The sequence below is a fragment of the Phragmites australis genome, chromosome 10 (genome assembly GCF_958298935.1).
Source record: "Phragmites australis chromosome 10, lpPhrAust1.1, whole genome shotgun sequence".
Lineage (NCBI taxonomy): Eukaryota > Viridiplantae > Streptophyta > Magnoliopsida > Poales > Poaceae > Phragmites > Phragmites australis.
In genome coordinates, this window is record NC_084930.1 from 30,836,759 (window position 1) to 30,858,686 (window position 21,928).

The window sequence follows — 21,928 nt, forward strand, 5'->3', positions numbered from 1 at the left end:
ATGTAGAAAATATTGATATTTGACCACCGTGGGTCTCCCTGCTAGGGGACCCCATTATTCTTTACACCGACAGTAGCCCCTAAGCTCCCTCGCAGGTACGGTAGAATGTGCAGTTTGCCATGTGGTCATGGTCGGACCCAGTTGTATCATTTGGGCCCTGGGTGAACATGAGTTCGCCCAGGGAGTGGTTGGTGATATGGTCCACTTTCGTGGCTGGCTCAGAAAACCACCCCCCGAGGGGAGGATAAACGTCCGGAGAGAATCCTAGGACAGGGAAAAAAAGGAAGGCATGTGCGTGAGAGAAGATTGTGGGAGAGAGAAACTTTAATTGACGCTGGATCCGAGGGAATTTTGGTTCCTCATGTGGCCTCTCGAATTCCGAAACGGCTGGGCTCGCGGCGGTTGAGATATCACATTGGCCCTATAAGTTGGACTTCCAAAGGCTCCCGACAAAACTTTTCTCCATCTCCCCAGTCACCAAGCCCTAGAGCCCAACACCCATTGCCTTCTTCTACATTAGAGATTTCCTTACAGCCTTCCAGACATCCCATGGCACTACGCACTGGCAATGAGCCCGACTTTCCCAATTCAAAGTGCACCGAGGCGAGGCTGAAGGCGATGTACGAGAGCCATCTGCTCCCTCACCGCCTTTTTTCTTGGTACCGTACTAGGGAGGACACACCTGCTCCCCACAAGAGGGAGATCATGATGTTTGCCTCCTTATTCCTGGTTGATCTCGTGCCATCCTTCTTTGAGTTCTTCACTACCGTCGTTTCCTTCTATGATGTTTATCACATCCACCTCAACACCAACTCTATTACCATGCTGAGCGTTTTTGCTCACATGTGCAAGAATTTTATTAGGGTCGATCCGTGCCTTGATCTCTTCAGGTACTTCTACACGACTGGGCCGGTGGTCGGGCTGACCACCGGATCCCTGTGGAATAGTGATGGCTTGTATCGCTATATCTGTAAGGGCATAGTTGTATATTTACACCCTGAATAGCACTATAAATATAGACCCTTGGCCGTCAAGCCAAGGGACCAATATTTTTTCACTATCAATACATTGTGGTTCTCTTTCCTCTCTATTTCTTCTCCAAGCTTGAGGCTCCTCTCTAGAATAGCCTTTCGTTGCACTTTGTTCGTGGAAGGCATTTTCTTCCACCAACACCGCGCCGTTCGTGGGGACTTGAACATAGAAGTACAAGGGGAGGTAGGACACCACCAAAGACCACCAAAGCGCTAGCCCAAGTAGCCATTTCCATCGCCTCATCCATGCAGAGGTATGCATGGCAGCTGCGACGAGCTACAGGTTTCATCTCCACGATGGCCTCGCTGACTCATACCTCGAGATGGGCCTTAAGTCCTTGTGGTTGGGCAAGAGGGAGGACTGGTTCTACCTCAAGACCGAGGACACCATGGATAATATCCATGTGCCGAGCGGACCAGCTCGGTATCATGGGGACTAGGGAACCACCCTCACGCCCACCACGGAGCTATTGGTCCTCGCAGCCTGGGTCAAGAATCTTATGAACGCTGGGTTGACGGGAACAGACGTCGTCTGCGACTTTGTCAAGCATCAGTTGTGCCCTCTACGGAGGAGAGAGCACCCGTCCCATTCGTACACCGGGAGGGATGCCTTCACTCGGGAAAGCTCCACAGGTAACATCGCATCCCTTTTCATAGTGTCTGCTTGTTGAGTGGTATCTTACGTATTCCCTTATCTCATAGTTGGCCGACGATGTCGTCGACTAGCAGATCAAACTTCTGATGGTGGCGCTACGGGGAAGAATGGACCTCCATGAGAAGCTTTTCCCCTGTGCGATCTGTCGCCTTCGGAGAGGGCTCGTCGTATGGTATGCTTGGCTTTTTCTTAGACTTTTTGATCCCTGATCTTCCCATGGGTTGAGGTTTCATAGTTCGTACTACAGGATGATCTTCCACTAATCCACGTATTGCGTCCGGTGACTGCCGAAGCCATGGCCGCAGAAGTCAGCACAGTTGGTCACGGAGGTTGCCAAACTGCCTAGAGCCAGACGGAGGCTGCGGGTGGCGGTCTCAAGAGTGGCACCAGCCAACAGGGGTTGACCCGCGTTGCTCCAACCAGCCTTACCCCGACCAGATGCCCACTGATCAGACATCCCTCGACCAGACCCCTTCTGCTCAAACTGGAAGCTGTCCGGTCGCTGCCAACCAAGTGTATGCGCTTAGGGGGAAAAGACCAGCGGGTGACTCATCTGTGCTGGACGCGTCCAAGTACGTCTGTGGGTTGTCCACAGGCCTGTCCTCCTCGAACAACCGGTCTAGTGCCTTCATGAGAACCAGGCTCGTGCTCATGTCTCTGCGTCCGCGATAAGTTCTCTGGTTGGTCTAGGATACACCAAGTTTGTATTCTCCTTTTAATACCGTGGTTCCGTTTTTTTTTGTAGGCCCTCGATCGCTTCTACAACCCTGGTCATGACTGCCCCTCTAGCGCCACAGTAGGGCATTCCAGTCCCTCCTCCAGCGTCGACCTTGGCCCCCAGAGCACTAATCGTGACTCATGTGCTGACAGAGACGATCGTGGAGCCAGTTCCAGAATCCGACCTGCTCTCTGTGGTTGCCCATTTTCCGGCCTCAGTCCGCAAGCTGGTTACCGACAAGGAGGCGGTGGCGAGTAGGTGCCTCGAGCTGGAGAGGCAGTTGGCTCAGGAGAAGGAGGCAAAGCTTTAGCAAAAGTACAGCGAGCTCCAGCGCTAGCAAGCTGCGCTCGTCGCCGAGAACCTCCAGCTCCAGGCGCACGAGCACAACACCCACGGCCTTCTCCTGGATGCCTTTAAGGCGTTGGTGGATCCCTTGGAGAAACTCGGGCTAGACATCATTAAGCCATAGTCAGAACCCATAGCCCTATCCCAGGCCCATGCCACCAAGGTTCTCTCAGAGAGGTTTTTTGAGCTGCTGAGTATCCTAGCAACGAGAGCCGCAGAGGACGTGGCAGAGGCAGTGAGGGACACTGTGGGATACGTCCTCCGATTCTAACGTAGTCGTGACCCCAACTTCAATCCGGACGTCGTTTGGGAGGGAGTTGCAGCCACCAGATCTGAAGCCAAAGAAAAGCTACAGCAGGAGTGCCAAGGGGCTGTAGATTTTGTAGAGTCTGCTTTTAGGGTGGAGACACCGAGGAGTAAGAACCGAGAAGTAACTTTGGTTTTATAATATATCTAGATGCTGCCTTTTGTTTTCTGATAAGCTTGTGTAGCCGCTATGGTCGTAGAATCCATGACATGTCCGAACCTGATGCTCATTCCGAGCCGCCAACCACACCCATAAATGGAGAGCGGCTAGAGCCGACCGACCCCTCTGTTGACAGCGTGCCCTCGACTACGTTTACCGACGACTTTGGCGACCAGCGTACTCGGAAGGCGGTGGCTGAGTGTAAGCGGGGTTTTGCGATCGAGCAAGCAAGTCTAGAGGACAATCTCCATGGTACCTTGGTCCGATCGTCCGAGCTACGTGCAGTCTTAGGCTAGCCGTGTAAAATTTTGACCAGCTGACTCCTGCATGGCTCTTGTCCTGTTTGTCGACCAACTTGTCGAGAGGAGCTGCTTACGGTATGGCGGGATCTGGCACAAATGACCCAGGAGAACGACCAGCAGCGAGAACAGTTCTACGATCGCCTCAGCTACTTTCAGGTTGAACTCCTCGCGACACAGAGGGACTAGGAGTAGATGGTCAGGGAGAACAACGAGCGGCGTGAAAAGTTCTATGATCATCTTACCAGGGCTTTTACCCCCTTCGACTCGTTGCTCCGGTCCACCGGCATTCAGGTTCACTCGACACCCGGGAACACTGTGACCGGTCACATTGAATGGTTTTTGGTAGCCTCCGAGGAGGCTCGTGATCTCGAGGATAGCCTTCGCATGATGGTGGGTGACCACTTGCTAGATGTTGGAGGCAATAGCGTCTGCCTTGCTTTAGCCTACGTCCAGGAGCATTTTTCAGACATTGACCTTATCCCAGTAGTTTCTAAAGGCTTTGCCGACGCTACGAGGACTACAGAGGAGCTTCGAGGTTAGGTTGACCTATATCTACCTACCGTTTGTTCTCTTTTTTGGACTATTCAGTTTGATCCCCTGCTACATGTTTTTGGGCCCCGTATGTACTGATCAGAAAGTTAGCGTCAGCCCCCGAGTGTGGCCCAAGGGGTTGCTTTGAATGAGAGGACCTGTTGTTTAAGCAAGTTTTTCCTGTGCTCGGATAGCGAGTAGATTAGGAGTGCTTGCTATGCATGGGGGATCACATTGCACTTCTCGTGAGTTAGGTTCCAAGAGCTCGCAATGGCTTAGCGCGATAAGCCCTTCGGCGGTGACCAACGCCCGACCCGATTTGGGACCTGTGGCCTTGTGGTCACGATCTTACGAGCATCTATGCCTTTTACTTTGTGCGAGAGGCTTGCTTTTGTTCCATGGCGTCGTCGCTCGTGAGTTAGTTTCCTACGTTCATGATGACTTTTGGTCCGACAAGTCCCTTGGTGACGATCAGTGCTCGATCCGGGTTGGGACCATGGACTCGCGTTCATTAGGGTGGCCCTCAGCACGACAAACCCCTCGGTGGTGACCAACGCTCGACACGAATTGGGACTCGTCGTCTTGTGGTCGTGAGCCCACGAGCATTTATACCTTTGACTTTCCGTGAGTGGCTTGCTTTTGTTCCATGGCCTAGTCACTCGCGAGTTAGGTTCCTACGCTCATGATGACTTTTGGTCCAACAGGTCCGTTGGTGGCGATCACTGCTTGACCCGGGTTGGGACATGTGGACTCATGGTCGTTAGGGTGGCCCTCAGCATGACAAGACCCTCGATGGCGACCAGCGCTCGACCCAAATTAGGATCTGTGGCCTTGTGGTCGTGATCCCACGAGTGTCTATACCTTTGACTTTGCGCGACTGGCTACATCTGGTTCTCACCCCCACCAAGGTGAGTGATCGGGTGGGAAAATAAAACTTGGCTGCTAGGGAAACAAACACAAATTCTAATAATTTTAGCCCTCAACCGTCTAGTCAGAAGGAGAACTCCGACCAGGCGGTCAAGCCTTTGAAATGGAAAAACTTACAATTTGGTGAGATATCGTATCTGTTCGTGAAATCCTGCAAAATAGAGAGCCTAGTTTCTAGAACTTTAAAAAACTTACAAGTCATATTTCTACGCTCGTCCGGAAGGCCCTGCAAAATAGTAAAACTTGCTCATTTTTGAGAAACCTTACATATAGAATTGATGTTCCGCAAGCTGTGTGATTTCTGGCCAACCTCCATGGCAAACTTTACCATGCTAGGTTGGGAACAATAGACCGTATCGGGGTTTCCCATGACCAGTGTCCATTCCGAACCTTGTGGTCGTGGAAATGTATGGGGTTTCGTCGGCATTGGGCTACTCGAAGTTAGAGCACGTTTGTGAAACTCCTCGCTCGAGTCTGTATCACTCTCTCGACGCTCGACCTGGTCATTACCCGAGTATTTGGCCGTTGAAGGTGGTTGACAAGCGATCTCTGACTGGCGAATTGAGTCTCGTGGTTTGTAGTTATTTGGTGCTTGGGTTGGTTGGTTAATATATCGGCCATACAGTCATAGCATGCATCATTTCATCAGCTCGCAAGCATCCTGGGGGTCGTGGGCCCAGAGAATCCTCACCGGAACGCTTTTTCGACCAAAGAGCGGTATGAAGCGTGACCACCACTGATGCCTCCGAGGATGTTGGGAAATGTTGTGCTCAACCTTTCTGAGTGATGTATTTCAATAAAAAGTCGTTGCTCCTTTGATGTTAATGGAGTCCCTCTACAAAGGAGTATTTTTGCGAGCTTGCAGCATGACCTTTTCTGCTGATATATCATCATTAGGGGTTGCTTGATTCTGAAGGTAGTCCGAGATCTAATACATCTAGGCCGTATCCGAATCAAGCAGGGCGACCACAAGATGGCCACCCGAGGTCGACGGCATCGAAGGTGGCATTGCCTCCAAAGGTGTTGCCTCTAGTGCTTCGTTTCCAAGCAGAGCATCCCTTCCATGTCAATCTGAGACCATAGTGGGTGGTCGTGTGAATATTTTTTTCAAAGACTTCGACCATGATAGATGCGCAAGAAGAGGGCAGATGGGCCAGCTCACCGGCCTAAGAAGTTATCCTTGCGAGGGACATTGCTAGACTTCAAAGCCGATGAAGCGTCGCTCTAGCTTTCTTACTTTGGAGTATTGCCATTGGCTGGCCTGAGCACTGGTGCCCTGTATGTACTTGGGTTATTCCCAGTAGTGAGTATCTTATCGCTAGTTGGTGTATTAACCCTTGTACAAGTGTTGCTCGTATTTCAGTTAACAAGCCCTTATACTACGCAATATCGTCTAATAATTGGAAAAAACATAACTAAGCTATGTACCTAAGGAGGTCACTAGTTGGTGGGGTCAAGCTCTTTCCAGCCCCAGTTTCGGATGCCCTTCTTGCCAGACGCCACGTACCGTGTCCGCAACTTGTGGTCTTCTGATGTTCTGAGCAAGCTGTTTCTTTTCCTGCTATTCGCAAAAAAAGTGACTGCTCTTTCTTTTAGAAAAATTAAAGAGTGGAAGACCCTTTTTTGTTCTTCGGATGAACCTGCTCAAAGAGGGCTCATATCTGGTTAGGTTCACGGTACTCTTTTACCTGATTAGGGATCTTACCTTGTCGACGGCTCTGGATCATTCCTTAAAAAGAGGGGAACACACGGGATGGTAGGCGGACCATCCTGGCACGGAGGGGGACTTTCCAGATAGTCCTGTAGTTGCCGGGGCAATTTTCCTCCAAGGCACACACCCTGGAGTCTATTGTCAGGACCCAGCAGCATGATGGTCTCTACAACCCTCGAGCTCGTCTGGATCTTGCTTCATGGTGAACACCCCACGATAACCCAAGTCCTTGGAGCCAGGCTCGTCGGCTGCGGTAGATCCAGCTATAGGTAGCCCAAACACACTGCATAAATTTACCAAGAAGCGAAAAACGCACCCCTACCTGGCACGCCAAATGTCGAAGGTTAGTTCCTGACAATGATACCAGGGTATAACTGACGACGGGCGCATGATCCATGACCTAGGGCCGTATATCCTAGCTGCGTGCGTGTGATGAACTCTAGAACACCGAGAGTTATCCAGATTCGAACCTCTCTTAGAATAATAGTCCTACATCCTGTGTATTTTTTTAGTATGGGTCTGAATGAACTGGATACCTTCTTTATCAATGACTCATCACATGCAAACTTTGGTTAGCCATAAACAAGAGCACACCTAAACAAGCTCATGCTAACCAAAATTATTTGAAATCCAACATTATCAAAATGCATCATATTTAAACCAAAGCATATTTCAACTTGATTACTCAGTATGATACCGACGCTATAGACTAATTGGTTGCACTTGAAAAGCTCCACGTGGCAGAAAGCAACCCAGGGGAAGAACAGCGCCCATGTGGGACATTGTGATTCGAGCTGAGGCATAGAAGCCTGCGTTTGATGCCCTTTTGTTTGATGGCAAGGGAAACTATCGGCTACGGAGGAAATTTCATATATTTCGAATTCCCCACGAGGGAAGACAATGGCAAGGAAAACGAAGGACCGTTATGTGGACATCCAACGTGTGAATGATCGATCGATCCTGTCATGGGGCACGCAGGCACGATATCCGACTTCTTTGAAAAGAAATTTTTTCTTCTTTCGGATCATAGATGGATTTTCAGGGCTGACAAAGTCTACATATTTCAACCCTACGAAGTAGGAGTAAGACTATGGAAATGAGTTAGTGTCGCTAATATATCCAGCTCACCTAATAATCGGTTGCACTCGTTGTCACCTTTAACTTCCACCACTAAAAAACTAGTTTTTAAGATACTTACGATATCTTTTTGCAGCGGCTTATATGACAAATTTTTTAAACTGTTGGTGGAGTCCCTGCAGCTTTGAGCTGTAAGTGGAAATAAATTTTTACACTCGGCTGCAGCAGTCTGTGTAAAAATGTTATTTTTAGAGGTGACTGTGTCACCAATGTAAAAGGTCATTTTCAGATGTGGGTGTTTACTATAGTCGTTTGTGGTAATAGTTGATTTTTACAGATGAGCAACATAAGAAGTTGTATGCGTAAAATATTATTTTTAGTGGTGTTTTCTTATATGAATCATCTCTAGTAGTATCACAAGTTACATTTCAACTCACGCGATACGTTCTTACTATCCTACTATAGAAGTACTAGTGATACTAATAGCATATATAAGTTTTTTGATCTCTTTTGTCTAAAACTTCAAATGATTATTTTGATATCTAAATGATTTTAAATAAAAAAATTCAACTACAAAGTTTTAGATGTCATCGAGGATAACAATTTTCATATAAAGTTTGTCTACATATGACTTATAAAAAAATTATGAATTATGTGGCCCGCTTGTGGTACGAACTGCACGCGCGAGCTAACGTATCGCGTGAGCTGAAAGGCGGGTTCCAATGCTAAAACCGCATGCGCGCGAAAAATCACTTCACTTGTGACTTACGATGGTGCGGCCACAAGGTGCCTGGTCGAAAAAAAATGGTTTTTTAGGGTCAAAAACATTGATTCGATGATGATCAATTACCAGAGGTGGTCTATTTAAAGAATGTACGTGGAAATGAGAATTACCCTATGCGATTTCTTAAGTAAACTATCGTATCTAATAATCAGTTTCCACATACGAGCTCTTTTGTATCGGTAAAAATCGTCTATTTTTATAGATTTTTATTAGGAACGGGTGATTGAACGCAATTGTAAATAAGTTATTACCTGACTATGAAAATTATTTATGTAGTAATGTTTCTCCGGCTCACCGCATCTTCACCAACTGATGCATCCCGTAAGAACTGTTGAGGTACACCGTGATCTTCTAATCTCTTGAAACCTCAGAGTGGAAAGCAGCACGGGCCACGCATGGCAGAAGCACAAAATTTCTACCCTCTCCGCGAAATTTTCGGAAGAAAGTTTTAACAGACACATGAGGATGTGCCGGCCATGTACGTCCACCCTGTCTGAAAAGAGATGTTCCAGCGCCGTGCGAACGGAAAGCCAAAAAGAATTCAGAAACCAGCCAGAGCAAAAGCATTGCCGAGGTCTCTGTCGACGCAAGAACTTTGCAGGTCCCTCGCGGACTTTCGCGAGCTATGGCATCAACGATTGTTTCACACTTGGAAAGATAACAAAGCAAGACTCCTTCTAGCTACAATTATAATTTATGCACGAAAACTTCGCCAGCAAGTTGCAGGAAATGTCTTCTCGGAATAACTGGACCAGGCTGCCTGGAAATTTCGTCGAGAACTTCCGACCATGAGAAGGCATCGTGGAAAACTTGGTTAGGTTGGCAACCACATTTTCAAATGCGCATCCTTTCCAATCCCAGCTGGCTCGTTCTCCACGCCGCCACGTGAATTCATTGACCGATTGGTGGACGCGCACTATAAATACCACAATGTTGTGCATCGTAAAACCCAGTGCCCAGAGCTCAGGTTGCAGGTCCGGTGATCGCCGGAGTACAGATGAAGCGAGCTGGCGCGCCAGGGACAGCAGCTAGGCGCTGGTTCGGTGTCTGCATGGTTGGTTAAGTCGTTTACAACACGGGAGGAGCGCCAATTCCAACGATAAGATTGGCACAGGGAATTCTGGATGGATGGGAACACGGGAACAGGTGCAGCGACCATATTGGGAAGGATATTAGTCTGTCGACGTTGAGGGAGGATGGACGCGCACACATGGCTCTGCTGGTCGCTGGCTATGCGATGGACGCAGGACATGCGAGAAGGGAAACGTCTCACATGTGGTCTGGATGAAGTGTAGGGGTCGATGAAGGTGGCATGGAAGGAATGGATGCCGCGAACGGCAGCATGACCAATGCCGAAAATTGGTGTCGGAGCTCCAACTCTGGCCTGGTTGAGTCTGAGTCGAGGGAAAGAATGGTTGCCAAGTCTCTGACATCACAGCGCCCCCGCACAAAAGGTTCTGGTACGTAGCACATGCCTATTTTCACTTTGTTCTGAACGCTATTGCTTTTGTAGCCTTCTGCTAGAGTATTATTTCTTCCTTTTTCTGATAACTATGTGAGTCCAACTAGCAATCAGTTGCCTGATTTCTTGTTAGATTCCAACCACCTTTCTTCCCCGTTGGATCAAGATCTAACCAATACCTTGTTCTTATTTTCTATTAAGCGGAAACAACACCTTCTTCTTACTTAGTATTACTTACACCTCTTGAAACCCTAAACTTTCAATCTTACCAACGCTCCGAGTCGCCTCTATAACCTCGCCGATGTCACCCTGACGTTTGTGAGCCTACTATTAGTGTCAGATCGTCCAGTCGCTCCAACTTTGGCCCTCTGCCACTAGCCGATGTTGTATTCTAACGATATGTCACCACATAGTGCTGACCAAATGGGCCATGCCTAATAGGTTGGCACACAGCCCAGTACTGTAGATACGGCCCGAACACAACACAACACAACCTTAATCAGGCTCCTGTTGTCGCGCCCTATCGTCCCCAGTCGCCCCGCGCCTCACCTGCCGCCGCCCTACCCCGCCCTGGGTTGCCTCACTCCACCACCGCCCAGGCCCACCACCACCGTGCATCGCCCCACCGCCATGCCCCACCACCACCTCACGTCGCCCTACCGCCCTTCCCCACGCCACCATGCTCTGTGCTGCCTACCCCCCCCCCCCGGCCAGCTTGCCCCACGCCTCCTCACTCTACCGCGCTATCCATCGTCGCCCCACCCCGCCGCCCCGCCTACCGCCTAGTCGTCGCCTTGCCTACCGTGCCACAGGCCGGCATGTCACGGCCCGCTTGGCTAACGGACCATGGCTTATCAGGATTGTTCATTTGTGTTGAGACTAGTGCTGGAAGGGTCTAATGAAAAAAATTATAGGCTAAGTGAGATAATCAACAGATGTATGAGTATCAAGTAGGAGTGATGGACATCCGACATAGACCATGCGTGTGCAAGGACATGCGAAATTGCATTTCCCCATATGACACCATCTTCCCTCCCCTAACCCTTACCTTCGGTCCTCTATTAGGGGTGTCGAGCAAGTAAACTTAGAATGCCCATGCCCATATGCCAGTTTTTGCATGTCTTCATCCACTACTTGTTCATCATCTAACTGTGCTCATAAGGCCACTTCCAACTCCATGTCGCTATGACTGCGAGCTCCCAGCACCCGCATTGTAACACGCTTATCTACGGTGTCATTTGTGTTGCTTCTCGCTGCCATAGATCACCACTTTGTTGTATTTGGACCTACGAGTTGTCCATTACCTTGTAATTGCATGACATCTCAGCATCGAGTTGCACGGCCCAAACCCGACACGATGGTGCCCCTACCCTCCTTGTTGATCCCTTTCACTATCGTATGTCGTCGTCTCCCTAAAAACTTCAATCAAGCATAATCCCATAGGCTGATTTAATTGGTTGTACAAAGATTTGATTCTTGCTCTTGCCTGCCTTGGTTGTACAAAGATTCGAATCTTGCTCTTGCTCGCCTTCCGCCAAGACTGCAACATGCGGGGTCGAGCCTGATCTCATGTTCTACCCTATTGATCCACGACGTTGTCTTTGCCACTTGCTGCTGCCACAGGTCGCCGTCCCGTCATCTCTAGCCCTTGTTATTGTTGTAGTTTATCGTTTCCCTAATGAATACAATCATAGTCGCAAAGGCTTGTCTAAGTACATGTTAGGGTTTTAATGGAAGCATAACTAAAATTAACAAGCCAAGGTTACGTCTTGTCTTGTACCAGTCTCATGTGCAGCCGTGTGGGAGCTGGCACCGCTGCTGACCTCAGCGTGATCTTGCCTCCATGCCAACCGGCCATGTACCGTCATGGCATGCTTCTTGATTTGGGCAGCAGAGGAGCTCGATTTGGCTACCCAATGCTTGATTTGAGGGTCCGAGGGTTCGATTTGAACACATATGTGCTTGATTTGGGGGCGACAGAAGAAGCGAGAGAAGGGGACGTTCCTTAGCAACGGACTTTGTCTAACTAATTAACGTTAGCCAGTATTTTATCTAGTTAAAACTTTCTATTTACAGCTAACTTTCCTTATTTGGCAATTTCATTTTTTAGAACAATCCCATTTTGATGTTTTCTGTTCATTCAACATTTTTATCTCCTTATTTAAAAAATGTTGATTCACCTTTTTCTGAAAAAATGCTAACTAAATATATATTTTTTTAAAATGTTGTTGATTAAACCTTGGGGGGGGGGGGGCAGAGGAGGCATGGCCCTGTGGCAGCCGTGTGGGAGCTAGCATCGCTATAATATTTTATCATGATAATTTTTAATTAAAAATTAGTCTACTTAGTTTTTTATGAGATTAATATCATTTAGTTACAAAATGTATAAAATTAAAAGAATAAATAAAAATTTATGTTAGTGGAAAAGAAAATTATTTATGCTTCAAACTTGTAACCGAATCGTCTACATGTATTGGTTCGATTTGTATATATTTGGATCAACTGTTAAAATGGTGCACCAGATATAGACAGCCTAATCAAACTCAGAATATGTTTGCCTTGCCTACTGCATGCTTGATGCGATGATCTCGAGCTACACGGTACTTCTTAATCTATTATCTTAGTAAGAATTTTGATTTTTTTTTTCATTTTTCATAATGAATTTTAACTATTGATTAATTATATTTTACATGGACTCTTTATTTAGGTATTTGATTTTTTTTATAAGACTATATTTGATATGCATCCTTATTTTTTCTATTCTAAACCCAATTTTAATTATTATTAATTTTATTTTATTTGGACTCTTTATTGAGATATTTTGCTTCTGAAACCTTATGGAAATCGAACTACTAATTTTCATAATTTTTAATTCCGAATTTAGGTATTTATTAATTGTATTTGAAATAGACTCTTTGTTTTTTGAATTTAGCTATTTATTAATCATATTTGATATGGGCTTTTTGGTTTAATTTAAACCGTTAGATGTTCATAATAATAAGTGGTCTAAATCTTTTATTTTTTTATTAACGTGGTAATTTTGTGACTTAAGAGCGAATGTTGTGACTTCCTTTTCCCTTAAATAATAATATAATAGATAAGCATGGTTGCAAAGTTGAAGTTGTCATGATAATGATCATGACAATAGAAAAATATAAGTAAATATGCTAATTTCTTCTGCACTTTAACCACGTGTTTGGTTGGGGGAAATACAGGTACCGGGGGTTGGGGTTCTTATCCCCTATTTGACCAGTGGAATGGAATTTAGAATTTACTAGTTCAACTTTTATCATTTTTTAACACATAAAGGAGATGGTAATCAAAGGTAACTACTTTTTTTTAGAGGATGAATACATGTCAGCACTGCATCACGACTTACGTTAACATATCGTACAAGTTGCAAATTAGCTTCTTGTGATTTCCCATTATGCTTGGGAAACAAGGAACTAAAGACTACAGAAACACGGCATTGCTAGCCTCACCACAACTCAATTCCTCTAACCTTCAGTTCCTCTTCCAAGTTCCAAGTTGCTGGAAAACACAAAACCAACTTAGTCTGTTTTTTTAAAAAAAAAACGGAAACAACTTAGTTAGCCTCCCATTCTAAAGCAGCAAACCATTGCCAAAAGATTAATGCATCTTTATTTTACGCTCATTTTTTTGAGGTAGTTATTTTACGTTTCTTCTGAGTTAAGGTTCCTCCTGGTTGGTGGTTAGAGCTTGATAATATTCATACCACCGTTCCACGGCGACGCAAAGCATATTTGGACTGAACTGGTCGACGCCTGACGGGAATGGCCAATTGGATTGCGTTCCTTGTAATATTTTTCTTTTGCTTCTGATCTGAGGACCGTATTGTTTCTCTCTCTTGCTCTTTTACCATGCTTTCCTTTGCGGTTTGTATTAGGACTCTCCATCGGGACTAACTTTCCATATCACATTGGATTCTTATTTCTAGATCTAGCTGAGATCTGCACCATTATAATTTGGTCTCATAAAAATCAACGGTGTAGATCTTTCTTTTTTATTCGTACGATTGAAGTTGTAATTTTTTTTTTTTTGTCTTGAGAGAAAATGAGTGACTCTGTTTTACTTAGCTTTACTAGCAAAATTGCTCGTGCAAATTGTGCGGCTAGTTTTGAATTAATTATTTCTTTTCATAGAGAGGTAGTAAGAGAATTAATTAAGCTCCATAAATCAGGAGAGATAATTAATTCTCTCCATAAATTAAGCAGAGGAGCCTAGGTGGAGAGGGGAAGGACCATCCGGAAGCTCTGAGCCTTTAGATGGTGCAGCGGACCATCAAATCAATAAACTGTTAGATAGAATCAACCAGATGTTATAAATTAACCTATGTAACTAAATGGGGTGGACGTAGAAAAGAAATCATCCAGTGCTTTTTATATTAACTAGCTAAGTATTGCTACATTAGAATGAAATACAAACATTGGACACGATAACATCAACCATAAACTCAAGGTGATTTGAAAAATGAGGAAGAGATTATCCGCTAATTTTTTTCCAATTTTTTTATTTATTTTCATTAGTTAAACAGATCACATATCCATAGCCGGTAAAGAAACAGATAGGCCGGAGGATGAGAATGAATGGCAAAATTAGATAAATTATTTAAATATTAAAGATTTTTATTAAATGAGAGGAGGGTAGAAGAATAGGGGATGCGAGACCAACTTGCTTTTGTATTCAGACTATCTATCAGGACTCGCTTCCCGTATAATATTTTATTCTTATATCTATATCTAGTTGAGATCTGCACCATTGTAATGCGCCTTGTATTCTTGGAGCGAAAGAGTATATATTGTATTGTTGGATGTGCTGGTGATTATTAGATAATAAGCGTGGTTGAAAAGTTCAAGTTGTCATGATAATCATCGTGACAATAGAAAAATGTAAGTAAATATGCTAATTTCTTCTGCACTTTAACCACATCGTGTTTGGTTGGGGGAAATACAAGTACCGGGGGTTGGGGTTCTTATCCCCAATTTGACCAGTGGAATGGAATTTAGAATTTGCTAGTTCAACTTTTATCATTTTTTAACACATAAAGGAGATGGTAATCAAAGATAACTACTTTTTTTTAGAGGATGAATACGTGTCAGCACTGCATCACGACTTCATATCGCACAAGTTGCAAATTAGCTTCTTGTGATTTCCCATTATGCTTGGGAAACAAGGAACTAAAGACTATAGAAACACGGCATTGCTAGTCTGACCACAACTCAATTCCTCTAACCTTCAGTTCCTCTTCCAAGTTGCTGGAAAACACAAAACCAACTTAGTCTGTTTTTTTTAAACGGAAACAACTTAGTTAGCCTCCCATTCTAAAGCAGCAAACCATTGCCAAAAGATTAATACATCTTTATTTTACGTTCCTTTTTTTTTTGAGGTAGTTATTTTACGTTTCTTCTGCGTTAAGGTTCCTCCTGGTTGGTGGTTAGAGCTTGATAATATTCATACCACCGTTGATTGGTCGACGCCTGACGGGAATGGCCAATTGGATTGTGTTCCTTGTAGTATTTTTCTTTTGTTTCTGATCTGAGGACCGTATTGTTTCTCTCTCTTGCTCTTTTACCATGCCGGGACCTTTGACAGTTGAAAATGCACAATCTTTTGTTTGGAGATAAGTAGGGAACTCATGGTTATCTTTTGAGGGGAGAATTCAACAACCACTGTAAAAACAATGTGCATAACCCAAAGAAAGTTGCAAAGTATGAATAGACTCGTTCAATCGAGTGAAAAGTCAGAAGTTTGTACATCAGGCAACATTCACACAAGTTGCAACAGCGGCGGCAGCAGCAGCAACAACAACACTGGCAGAAACTGAAAGGGGGATTACCCAGCAGGATTAGAGAGCCTCAGCCCTCAGGTCACAAGCAATTGGTTGCTCCTTGCTCACCGAGGCAAACAGGGAGCTCACCAAAGCAACCAGGACGTCGCCAGCCTGAGCTCATTGCGTCTGGCTGTAGTGGTCCAGCGAGGCAGCGAGACACCGGGAGACGCCGGCCTCGGCTGGCCTTGGCTTGGATTGACCATTCGGTCAGCATAATTGTTTTGTCTGGCTTGCTGTCTTGCTGATGCATATGCGTGCTCACCTCACCGTCCACCTCCCGGCGGCGACACAGCGAGGAAGAAAGCGATGAGAGGCGTAGCACGCATGGGTACTATAGGACCTTCAAATGGCGATCAGAGAGGTGGATAGATGTGCCAATCAATTTCTTTTGAAACGGATGATCTCTTCTTATTTTTTTTACACTCAACACATCTTAAAATAACAAACGGAAGTAAAAACTAGAAAAAAAATAAATCGTAATAGGAACCACAAAGGAAAGCATGGCTCTCATAAATAGGATTGAACTCTAGATTTCATTGAACACCAATTCATAGATCATCGCACATAAAAGCTTTCAACTTGAGAAAGAGATATTTTAATTCAAGAAGATAGTCACCAAGTGAAGAAACTCTTTAAATTGATGATTTAGAAGCAAGAGAATTTAAGAACAATTCTGAATATGAATTTTATGCCTCTAACAATAAAAAAAATCATTTCAATATGGTGAAAATTTTTAGCTCTTAAACTAAAACAAAATTTGCAACAAAAACTAAAAAACTCACAAACAAAACAAGGGAGCTAATAGGAAAACTAGAAGAAGATAAGCGTAAGCATAGGAGAAAACATAAACTTCATTATTTTCAAATAATAGCCATTTTTTGATGGTTTACAAAGTGCTTTTATCACACAAAATTCTCACATAATATATAAACCAAAATCTACTCTTCCTCTCCTTTAAAACCCTAGCAAAAAGCTCTCAAATGGATGACTCAAAGTGCTCAAGCAACCCTCCTCTTCTATCTATAGACAGGTTTCTTGACCCCTAAGTTTCTTAGATTGTTTCTAAAATACTCATCTCTTCCAATATACTCTTACCTACCACTGAGGATATTTTCGTCCATCTTTTTCCTCATCTATCGAACGGTCGTAGCACCTTCAGGACTTAGCTTTATCTCAACGTAAACTTCATGATGATGCCACGTGCACTCCATACTTCTACAGTTTTGAGACCAAACCGTGAAATCGTCTTGCACGCTTCTCAAATCATGACTCACCGCCACTTGCTTACATCTTAAGCAAGCATCCCGATGTCAACACGTGTACCTCGTGTTGCAATCTTGACCGTTGGCAAGTCTCTCCCACTTCCGGTCCCTCGGGCCGCCTTATCACTTGCATCGGCATCTCTTTCACTGACTTTATCAATACACTATCTTCATCCACATTTTCACGTTTTGCTTGATCTTAACATGTACATATAGGATCTTCCTTAACTCCGTTCGGCCTACTTGATTGTCCAGCACCAAGTATCTCGCTTAGTCCAAATCATCTCGCCATCGACCGTTAAGTTGCATATATCACTTACACATCATAAAATAAGCACAAATATATCTTTAACTCCATTATACATTAGTTAAACCATGTATTATAATACATAGATATGTTCATGCAAAAAAAAGTATCAAAATAAATCAACTCTAATTTAATTTTAATCACTTATCCTATATAAAATAAGACACTTTCCAGGCCGGTTACCGAGCAGTTTGGGTCGGTTACCGAGCGATTTTCTCGCATTTTTTATTTGGTCGGTTACCGAGCGGTTTGGGTCGGTAACCGCTCGGTTTTCTCGATTTATCAAGCGGTTTTATCGAATTTCAGCGCAGTTCAACAAAAAACTAAAAAAGGGCTCAATCTTGTAAAATCAATAACTAATTCATCCGAGCTTCAAATCAAGTGAAACAAATTTTGTTAGCTTCCTTGTAACATGATCTACATGATAAAAGTATTTATACTCATAAAAAAGTTCAAAATTTTCTGTGAGAAATTTTATTTGTTAAACCAAGTTAAATGCATAGTTTACTCTTTGCTAATCCAAAAATCATGAAACTAATTTTGTTAGTCTTCTTACATGATCCTATATCTTTTAAAAATACATGAACTTATGAATTAGTTATTGTAACATGCATGATTGTGTAAATGTGTTGCGACTAGATTAATTCATAACTGACCCATCACACCTCAAAAATTAGTGAAACCACTTTCATTAGCTTATTTATACTATGATTTACGTAAAAAAAAAAATAGTAGACATGAAAAAGTTAATTACAGTGCTGTTTCTTAACATATTCACTTTATGCTTGTGAACTTTGTAAAAATCATAGAGAATTTAATAAAACTCTAAATAAAGTGAAATTAATTTTAAAGATTCTCTTAAAATACGTTTTATAAAAAAAATATGTGTTTGCATGTTACACTTTTTCTTAACGTGAGTTAATAACTGAGCCGCACGCTTCAATTTTTTTCATTTTTTAAACTTTCTCCCTATAGAATATGATGCAAACGACATTATTTTTGAAAAATGTTTTCACAGAAGGTCTTAGAATTGTGTCTAGTTTTTTTAAAGATTTGTTTTGAATTTTTTATTTTTTCGAATTTTTTGAATTCAAATTTCGGTTATCGTTCGGTTTCTGAAACCGGACCGGACCGAGAAGGTCGGTAACCGCGATTTTTGGGCAGTTACCGACAGTTTTTTAACCCTGATCAGGGGTACGTGGATTCAGATATATTGTTGCGAATTCTGCCAAGTGGCCACGCTTTGGTATTGTGTTTTGGGGCATGTTAGCCTCCCCATTTTCTTCGGCACAAGGAATACAATTTGTCCAAGTACACTAAAGCCATTGTTCATACGTACTTCTTCTCCAATAAGATTTCGGTTCTTTTTATATTCTTAGGTCATCTTCAACAGATACTTAAAAATCTATCATCTATAATACTATTATAATATCCTCTAATACTATTACAGTATCCGCTATTTTTTTCATCTCCAACAGTTACCCTATTTCTTACCTTCTATTACTCAACTACTCTCTCAGATTCAAGTGCATACGCTATGAACAGTAATAGAGGTTCTCGTATCCATCCGCAAAAATGCCGTCGCCCACCTCTCATTCAGAATATTGTTTACCCGATACGGATTCTGTTGAACCCAATACCAAACGTTACCGTCTCTTATTTTACTGTAGTATAAAAAAAGTACAGATACGAAGTTTATTGGGGATGGCCTTAGTACTTTGAGATGGTATGACCGTTCCATTCCAATTCCAAAGGAAGCATCGATCTGTGGATGGAACGGGGCGTGACATTGTTGTCGAGAGTAGTTAGATATTGTAGAGATAAAAATATGAATTCGAGAATGAGATTCGTCATGTTTCATTGCATTGAATCATTTACTTATACAAGATAAGCAGATATATTTATATTTGTTTAGAAGACATCTTTTTCAAATAGATATCTCTTCTTAAGGGATATGAATAACTACTAAAGTAGTTATCGGTGTTGATTATTGATTCAGGCCGTTCGGATGTCTGCTTCGTAGCGTTTCTCTTAGTTTATTCAACCACCTCCTTTGGTGCAGAAAACGTGATCACGCGCAGCAGTTGTGCGCTTTGTGGTGGCGGCGCATCCTTTTCTGCTTCAGGAACAAACAAACTTCTGATCTTACTATGCCCTTGTTCTGTTCTGTACAGACCGAACCGAAATAAAGCCACACTGCCAGAGACACACCACACTTTGTTTGTGCGTAACCCGATAAAGAACACTTGCAACTGTGCGAATACGTGAGCGAGGCTCAAAACTACAGTACGCAAATACACGCGATCAACCAGACAACCACCACATCTAACAAAGTAGTACTCCATGGATATTTCCGACAGATTCAGAGAATGCTAAATCATACATCTGAATCTCTGATGCACAACACACGTTAGGCAAACAGACAGCCAAGCTACAGAAAAATAGTTTTATGGAAGGTCAAAGGTACAAAGGCTAATATCACAAAACCATCCCCTGTTCAAAACCTAGCTTTGTAATTACATGGAGGCTGTCGTTTTTTACTGTGCCTCATTGCTTATTTGACAGGTGCACTATTTTTATTCTAAACGATTGTTGTTTTTAAAACGAATTTGACAAGGTACAAAGGCTCAGGATAAACTTTCAGATAGCCGAAGCATGTGGGGTTCTAGATTATTCAGAAAGGAGAATCTGTGTTCAACTTGGCCAATATTAATTGGCTTAACTAGCCTACTGTAAAGAAACTCTTGGATATACTTTCCCCTTTTCCTGACCCTGAATGAACCATGTACAACTGACGCTGGTTCCACTCAAGAAAATTCGTACAGGCAGAACAGAAGTCATCACTCGAAGCTTGAATTCAAGGGGACAAAAATTTAGAAGGACAGGTAGACAAAGTACTTATGACATAGATTCTGGTACAGGAGAAATGGAAAAGAAAAACTTAAAGTGGAAAATAACGAGTGTTGAGAAGGAAATAAAAGTATTAGCAAAAGAAGAAAGATTCAGAAGAAGTGCACACTTGTGCAGTATTACTTGACATGAACTGTCGGGCAGTTAGTGATCAGAAGCCAAGCGCTCCAAAGCTCGTAGTTAGAGAAAAACGGAAATAGACAAAAAAAAAACATCACGCTTCGCTTTCAGCACCAGCCGAAAGAGGGATTGATTTAAAAGCATTTGTAGCATACAGGAACAGAACTGAAAAATCAGCATTTGTAGCATATAGGAACAGAACTGAAAAATCTGCACAGTAGGATCCAAGATCTGAGGACAGCTTAAGAGCAGACACAGTGAAAATAAATACATAGTGGAGTAGTGTTTCTGCCTGTACACTGACGATTAAGGAGATGAATTTGAACACCACCATGTATATTGAGGGAAAACAATCCTATGTACAGGCATCAAACACTTCACATGTGAGTATATCAGACAGGGCCAGTAAGACGTACTACTGGTTACTGAACTACTTCAACAGAGCAGAGGACTTGGAGGTTCAGATGCCTACAAGTCTAGAACACACAGTGGCACCACTTACAAGTTACATGGGGAAGAGGGAATCGGTTCTCACTTCGTGTTCAGCCACCCGACGTCGTCGGCGCCGCCAAGAAACCCACCAGCAACGAGGCGCAGCACGGCTCCAGCCACGAGCGCCGCCATCGCCGTGAGGAGTGTCGCCCTGGCAAGGCGCCCCAAGAAATGATCCTCGGATCCGCGAGGCGCGTTGGCACGGCCGAGCGCGCGCACGTACGCGAACAGGAGCAGCGGAGTGAGGGTGAAGGTGGTCAGAACGACCGAGAGGAAAGCGCCGGCGGCGAGCCGAGCGAAGAGACTCTGCGAGGTCTGGAACTTGGTTGTGGCTTCAAGGAGTTGGAGGCAGCAGAACACGGCTGCGAAGCCAAAGATGACGGTGAGTGTGGTGTGGGAAGCCATGGCAGAGCTTGGTGCCTTGATGTGGTGACTTCTCTTCTTTCTCTTTCTTTGAGATGGAACGGAAATCTCGTTAATGGTGTCTTCTGTTTTTGGATTGAAGGGGGTGAAGAAGACTCGATCTTGCTCAGCCTATCTATAGGACAATGGACGGCCTGGATCGAGTGAGTTCGGCCTCACAATTCGTGCACGTTGCCTCATTCAAAAGAAAAGATGCGCCGGCCATTGCTCGCGCCTTGCGAGCACACTTGTTTCCTCCTGTTCATTTCTTAAACTGCCACGTATCCCCCCGCCCTGGCATTCGTGGGTGGGGTACTGGGGTTGATTCGTTCAATCGTTCTAGAGGGAGGAAACGAGAGTGGAGGACAACTGGGCAAGGATGGAGAAACATAGAATTCCGGCCTCAAACATCTGGACAAGGATGGAAAGCACAGCACGCTATGAAATCTGAATCCATACCCCGTGTTTGGGCCGTCGGCTTGTGGGGGTTCAGCCAGGTAGTTGGTTAGGCACTCAGGTTTAAGCGTTCTGGCAGGTCTCTGATTGAGTTTAGCTAAGGTGTCCGCTCACAGTTA

At 44.1% G+C, this 21,928-nt stretch overlaps 1 protein-coding gene across 1 annotated transcript; it reads right to left on the minus strand.

Moving 5' to 3' along the window:
- Positions 1-20,553: 20,553 nt before the first annotated feature.
- Positions 20,554-21,481, minus strand: LOC133930684 (uncharacterized). The gene has a single exon (XM_062377386.1). The coding sequence runs from the start codon at positions 21,354-21,356 to the stop codon at positions 20,991-20,993; it is 366 nt and encodes a 121-aa protein (XP_062233370.1). The 5' UTR covers positions 21,357-21,481; the 3' UTR covers positions 20,554-20,990.
- Positions 21,482-21,928: the final 447 nt, after the last annotated feature.

Excerpts from the sequence above, each read along its gene's own strand:
- LOC133930684 (XM_062377386.1), bottom strand. The coding sequence starts at position 21,356 with ATGGCTTCCCACACCACACTCACCGTCATCTTTGGCTTCGCAGCCGTG.